The sequence below is a fragment of the Galeopterus variegatus genome, unplaced genomic scaffold (genome assembly GCF_000696425.1).
Source record: "Galeopterus variegatus unplaced genomic scaffold, G_variegatus-3.0.2 Scaffold1722, whole genome shotgun sequence".
NCBI classification, from domain to species: Eukaryota; Metazoa; Chordata; class Mammalia; order Dermoptera; family Cynocephalidae; genus Galeopterus; species Galeopterus variegatus.
Genome location: NW_007727833.1, coordinates 265,039 through 272,354, shown reverse-complemented (window position 1 = coordinate 272,354; position 7,316 = coordinate 265,039). Strand labels below are relative to the sequence as shown.

The following is a 7,316-nucleotide window of genomic DNA, read 5'->3' as shown; positions in this document are numbered from 1 at the left end:
GTCCACGTTTTTTAACAAAGGCATAATGAAGCATATAGTGGCGAAACACCACTAAAAATTGTTTTAAAATATTTCAAAGAGGGCTGACTGGTTAGCTCAGTTTGTTAGAGTGTGGTGTTAATAACACTAAGGTCAAGGGTTTGGATCTCCACACTGGCCAGTCGCCCCCTACAAAATAAATTAATAAAACAAAATACTTTAAAAAGGAAAAAAAAAAAAAGAGTTTAAGTAAATGTGGTAAGATCTTGGAAACTGTTTAACCTCAAGAATGGGTATGTAGTGTGTTATTATTTTACCATTTGACATCATAATAAAAATATTTTTTAAATAGACAAAGTATTTGCTTCAATGAAGAAATAATGAAACAGCAGCAAATGGTTACTTCTGATAGGAAGGGAGAGATGCAGCCCGGGAGGAATATACAGGGGCATCACCACTACTGATGATGTTTTATTTCTTCACCTTTTTGTGTGTCTGAAATGTTAGATACCTTTTTAAAATTAACTCTGAACATTTTAAAGTAATGCATACAAACTGCATAGGGTGTATTTCTCAAGAAGGCAAATAACTTGACAAAAAATAATTCACTGTAGGCAAAACAAAAAATGAAAGAACACTAGATGGAAAAACTAAAGTAGAAGGGTTAAAAAAAAAAAATCGGTCATTCAACTAACAAGACTTGTAAGCAGCAGCAGCATTTACAAAATCTTTTACCAACATCTAAGTCCTATAATAGAGCACTTTAATTTTAAAATGTTCTATATGAGTTAAAACTTTGGAACTTACCATCATACACAAAGTAAGTTTCATCTTTGAAAACAAGCACAGCAGGCATCTCTTTTAGTGTCACATACTGCAAAAAACAGAAGTTTAAATAACTCTTACCACTATAAAATTTTAATCGATAGGTATTATTTCAAATGTATTGAAAAATACCAGAAAACACACACACACACGCACCAATAACAACAAAAAAGATGTTACAGACAGGTAAAAAGAGTACAGTCAATCCCAAGCTCATGCAAGGAGTGAATCTGAATCTCTTTATACATCCCCTGGCACAGTGTCCCATTTGCTATGATAAAAACCATGGACTGTTCTTAGAGCTGATAACAGACCTATAGATATCATTTTGGGAAGTAAAGGATGAGAGGCACTCCGAAGTGGTAGAACAGCAGGGCTAAGATATCAATCAGCCTACCTAGGTTTGAGACCTTCCCTACCCATCACCACCTGTGCGAAAATGAGCCCAACACTTTCTCTAGGGGAGTCTGCTTCCTCATCTGTGAAATAAGGACACTGAGACTGTCTACCTCAACAGGCAGTTATGAGTGCTATATTAGATAACACAAGTGGAACCACTGTTCAAACTGTAAACTGCTCTATACACAACTTACAATGATAATTAATAAGGAATTCATACAAAAAGCCCTGGCTTCTCATACCTACGTTGTTCTTATTTCAAAAGAGTAAAATTATAGTAGAGAATAGTTTCAGATGAGAAGACAAATAATTTTGGTAAGCCACAAAGAATTACTATATGAGCATGGTAATATGTAAAATAACGATATATAAGTAAATCAGTAGATAAATAATAAATAATAAAAGTAAATCAGTAGATAAATGATAATAATGATTTAGTAACACTACTACTAAAATATGATACGGCACCAAGAACAGAACTATTTTAAGGACAGTGGTAAGGCTGTTAGGTATGTCTCTATAATCAAGCATGCTCCATTGGTGACCCATCTGCAAAGATTCTTGGGAAGTATTTTTCAACAGTTAGCATCTCTTTCAAGGATATCCCTGAGTGGTCCTTACTAGAACACTACTGAAATACAGTAGTCCCCCTTATCCATTATAGATACATTCTGAAATCCCCAGTGGATAGCTGAAACCACAGACAGTATTAAACTCTACATATACTATGTTTTTTCAATCTGATAACAGAGTAACTATACTAACTAACTGACAGGCAGGCAGTGTATAATAGTGTGCATACTCTGGATAAAGGGATGACTCATGCCCAGCAGGACAGAGCAGGATGGCTGAGATTTCATCACAATACTCAGAAGGACGCACAATTCAAAACTTATGAATCATTTCTGATTTTAGACTTCAGCTGACTGCAAAAAGTGAAACTACAGATAAGGGCAGACTACTGTTGTCTAAAACCTTGCAGCCATCTAGTTCCACATATTCTGAATCTCTCTCTTCCTTGTGTTTCCTTAAAGTCACTAACTTATACAAGGGTACTTCAAAAAGTTCATGGAAAAATATTACTTAAAGATAATACAGGGCCGACCCCGTGGCGCACTCAGGAGAGTGCGGCGCTGGGAGCGCAGTGGCGCTCCTGCCGCGGGTTCAGATCCTATATAGGGATGGCCCGTGCGCTCACTGGCTGAGTGCGGTGCGGGCAACACTGAGCCAAGGGTTGCGATCCCCTTCCCGGTCACTAAAAAAAAAAAAAAAAAAGACAAAGATAATACGAATCTTTCCGTGAACTGTTTGAAGAACACTTGTGTTACGGTTATTTGTCTACATGCCAATCCTCTCCATTCATCTGTAAGTGTTCAGAAGTCAGAAACTGTCTTAATCCATCCTTGCATCCCTTAAGTGCACCAAGTGGGATTTTCATAAACCCTAGCTGTAAAGCTAATAAAGCTCTGAAGACAAAACATTAGTATTTAAAATATAGGGAGACTATAAAATTATGAACTTTGTACTTAAAAATTCTCTATGGGAATAAAACTCCCCATATTATTCTGAAATAACTATTATTTCCCGATCAGACTTTTGCAACTATATACTCAGAAAAAGAGATGACAAATATTAATATTTCAGGAATAAAGAATGCTTAATGAAACATTAGTATTGCATAATAACCAAGAAATATGCTCATGTAGCAGATGCTGTTGGTGCCCATTCAGACCCTCTGGGTTCTGGAGATCTTGACTTAGGACACCCACTGTTATAGGAGGATTAAGATGGTGTCAGGGCCTAGAACTCAGCAAACCCTCTGGTGCACTCCAAGTGAAACAGCTTGCAAAACTTTGCAGATGAAGGTCCAACATAAATTCTCATCTCTAATAATAAAATGCGGTTCATTAGACTTAGGAGACAAAAATGTAACAGCAATTCTAGTCTATTAGAGGCCTTTGTATCACATTAAGGCATTCCAGAACAGCAGCTTGTAACATTTTGGGGTACCTGAGAATCTGATGATCCCCCACTAAAAGTAAATGACATAGATACGTATGTTTGTACATAAAAAAGTAAAAGTACACATAAAGTATTCTGCAAAATAACTTCTGTCTTAAACCAAAGTAAATGGGTTCAGGCTGACCAGAAATTGTCTAGGGTTCTCCAAGGAGTTGAAAATCACTTCAGAATACAGGCATACTCTGCATAATGATGTTCTGGTCAACAACGGACTCCATACACAATGGTGATTAGAGCAGTAGGTTATACCATATAACTGACGTGCGTAGTAGGCTATGCCATCTAGCTTCACATAAGTACGCTCTACCATGTTCGCATGACAATAAAATTGCCTGATGATGTATTTCACAGAATGTATCCCTGTAGTTAAGCAATGCATGACTGTACATATTATAAGAAAAACATCAACGTACACATTGCAGGACACAGTAACACATACTCTAGATATGTCTGCAATTTTCTTAAGAGAAAATATTTAAATATTAAAACATATTTAAAAAGTAATCAAATGCATGACTTAGCTATGTGAAAAAAATTTCAATTTTTTTATAACTTATATTAATTAAAAAGAAAAAAAGAAATGCTTCTTTGATTTCTTTCATGTTCCCTTGAAACATTTCCAAATTTCACAGGTTCCCTTCTCAGCAAAACTTTTCTAAAGAGAAGTTTATACTTGTGGTTTCCATTTTCTTATCTGCCATTGGTGTCTCTCAAACATCACCAATGAGATATATGTTCCCATTACTCCTCTCAAACTATTCCTCTAAAAACCACCAACAACAACATCCATGTGGACAAACATCATGATCACTTTCCTCTCCACATCTTGGTCACTTCGTAAGTATCTTACACAATTGGCCACTCCTTTTTTTAAAACACCTTTTTATGTTGGCTTCCCACTCACCTCCTTTTTCTACTTTACTGGCTATCTCTTCATTTTCTTTCATTGTCTTCAGATTCTAGGCCCTCTTATTTCCTTAAAAAAAACTACATCCCATATCCAAAAAGTTTATGTATAAAGTCTTGACTTAATTCTAGACTCCAATATCCAACTGCTTATTATATGCTTGTATTTGGAGGCCTAATCAAATTAAAACGACCAATTCAAAGCTCTTGATCACTCCCCCATGTCTCAATTTGTTCCTTCCCCAATGTTTTCCAAGCTCATAATACCACAATCTATCCAGTTGTTCACACAAAAAATCTAGGAGCCATCCTTGATTAATCCCTTTTCTTCCTCATCAGCAAGTTCTGACAAGTCGATTTCCTAAACACAATTCTTTCACTTCTCCCCACCCCCACACCCCAATATCCTAGATTATTGCAAAAGTTCCATTGATCTGCCTGGATCTACTCTCATACCCATTCAATCCATTCTGCAATTAGCATAGAGTAATGTCCTTCAAATAAATCACATTCTTCACCAACTTCAACCTCATCATACACTGCCATGACTTATAAGACCTACACTGGCCTTGATACCTAATCTATCGCTGATATCTCCTCTCTCACTACATATAGTCACACCGGCCTATGGTTCTGTTCCTCAAATATGCCAGGCGTGTTCTCTTCTTGGGCATTTGTATTACCTACACCGTTTCTGGTATACACAGCCCACAAATCTGTGTGACTTCTTCACATCATGTAAGTCCCAGTTCAAATATTTTCTTCTTAGACAGACATTTCTTGATCAACCCATACAGAGTAGCCAACTCACTCCTACATATCCTAACCACCACAGTGACCCTTTATTTTTTTTCCATAGTACTTATGATACTGTATAGATTTGTATACTGAGGATCACTATCTCAGTCTGAGGTCCCAACAGAAGACCTCCACTGGAAGACACACACACACATACTCACACAAATTAATCGTAATTAAATTGAATGTGGGATCAGCGGGTGGGCGTCTGGGGGCTGAACTGTGCGCGTTATTAGGGTGACCACCGCGGGCAGCCTCAGCCCGAGGGTACTGAATAGTCTGTGACCCAGGCTGGCCTGCTGGCCCTCGTCTTCTCCCCGCCGGGAGTGCCCTGGAGGGGAGGGGCAAGGACGTGGCTGCGCTTGGCCCGGCCACCGGCGCGCGGGGCCGCATCCTCTCCGTACCCCCGTCCCCGGCCTCGCAGATGCCCTCCTGGCGGCAGGGCTGCGGCGGGGAGCTCGCCAGTCTCGCCTGCCTCGGCTCTCTCCGCTGGTGAAAACCACATTTTGAAGATAGTAATTATCTACAGTCGTTAAGCGGCAGCAATTAGAGACTTCATCTACTTCCTGAGTTTCCTTGTGACATTTCTATTGTTTACCCTTAATAAGCCCGGAGAGAGGCTTCGCAGGATTAAAGCAGGATAAAGTGGGCAGTGAAAGGGGACGGAGGGGGAGGAGAAAAGTGCAGGAAACTCGGGAGAAGGAGCAACGTGCGTTTAGTATTGGAGGAGAAAGCATTATTTTTCCCTTTGGATGCGTCGGTCCTGGAAACCCGCGCTTTTGTTCTTGGCTGTTGAAAGACCTGTATTCAGAACATCCTTGGTGCTGATAGGTAGGGTTAGCACACATGTGAGGAGTCATGGGTTATGAAAAGACCAAGGGAACTTTGAAAAACGTCTTTTGATGACTGAGTACCTTGAAGTAATTGCCGACTGAAAAATAATTTTAAAGAGAGGAGTTTTAAAGAGAAACTGCTAGACACAGTATAACTTTGTTGCTGGAGTACTAAATGGGACAGTATTGGAAATCTCATTACCTATTTTGAAGCTGTTTGCAGATAAGCATTTTTTTCGCCTGCATCTTAATTGCACTTACAAGACAAATGTTAAGGTTCACTGGAAGGAGGAAGAAATGGCAGGAAAAAAGCCACAGTTTAGCCTTATGTAATTTCAACCCAAACTAATTTTGTGGAGTTTAGTTTTGTGTGGCTGGCTTCAAAGAATGTTTAACACTGTGAATTTGACATGGAAGATTAACTTATGCCAGAACTTTATTTCATTATTTCCTTTTGAGGAAATCATTGCTGAGATGTTTCTGAAAAACAGTGCAAGTGGGCCTAGAGAGGTTATATGTTCATAGCTGGAAGTGCAGGGAATTCTGAAGCCATGAAAAGGATTTATACCCTGGATTGTTTGAGCATCCTAGGCTTACTCCAAAGTAGGCTGAGTAAATACATTGCCAGTTGCATGTGCTCTGCCCTTGACTAATGCTTTTCCAGGAGACGCTAAGTATGGCATGGGGCACTTACTAATAGTTAGGACCAGACACTCAGCAGTTACTTGTGCACCTATTGTGTGCCAACACTGTTTAAGCATTGTGGATCCAGCAGTGAACAAGGAATTTTCATTTTAGTGTGGAGTGACAGGCATAAACAGAAAGAAACTTGTAAACAAATAATAAATGACGATTTCAGGTGTTGCCAAGTTCTAAACAGAAGTGGGTTAACTTAGTGACTGCTTAAGGTGGGTATTGCTTTCTTCAGCTAGAGGTCAGGGGAGGTCTCTCTGAGGAAGTGAAATGTGAGTAGAGGACACTAGTCTGGGTTTTGAACACTTGAATTGTGGTGTTTTTCTTTTTTTGAGAGTAGGTTTCTTACTTTAGCAAATTGGACACATCGAAGAATGCAGGTAAAATAGTGAGGAGGTAGGTAGATTTTAGGAGAGACCCTTATTAATTTGTATGCCACCCTTAAGACTTGAGACAGTCCCCTTTCTCTTAAAACATCAATAACATTTACATAAAAATTAATATCAACTTTGCATGTCTACTTCTCTAGCACATAAATATTGGAAAATAGAGGATTTCTAGTAGATTTTTCTTATTAATAAGATTATTCTTGAGGGCTAAAAATGCCCAATGTTTGATATTTATAGAAGCTTTTGCTTAAAAAATACAGTTTTTGTTGTTGTGTGACTGTCCTTTTTGCTGTCTTCTGAATTTCATAGTAAAAAGTTACTATGGAATCCTGGAGAGGAGACTGAAGAGCTGATGCGTAGATGTCTGTATGCACATACAGATACTTTTGCATCTTTTCACGTGTTGCACAATACAGATGGTCCCCAACTTACAATGGTCCACTTCGATTTTTCGACTTTACGATGGCATGAA

At 38.7% G+C, this 7,316-nt stretch overlaps 1 protein-coding gene across 1 annotated transcript in view; it reads right to left on the bottom strand.

Moving 5' to 3' along the window:
* The window catches only part of LOC103595234 (protein disulfide-isomerase TMX3-like), a 27,530-nt gene extending 23,995 nt beyond the window's left edge, over positions 1-3,535 (bottom strand). Inside the window, exons 1-3 of the mRNA XM_008578581.1 lie at positions 3,487-3,535; positions 1,202-1,283; positions 787-887 (exon numbers count right to left, since the gene is read on the bottom strand). Coding sequence (XP_008576803.1) covers positions 787-887; positions 1,202-1,283; positions 3,487-3,535 — 232 coding nt within the window. The remainder of the gene's footprint in view (positions 1-786; positions 888-1,201; positions 1,284-3,486) is intronic.
* Between the last annotated feature and the right edge of the window lie 3,781 nt (positions 3,536-7,316).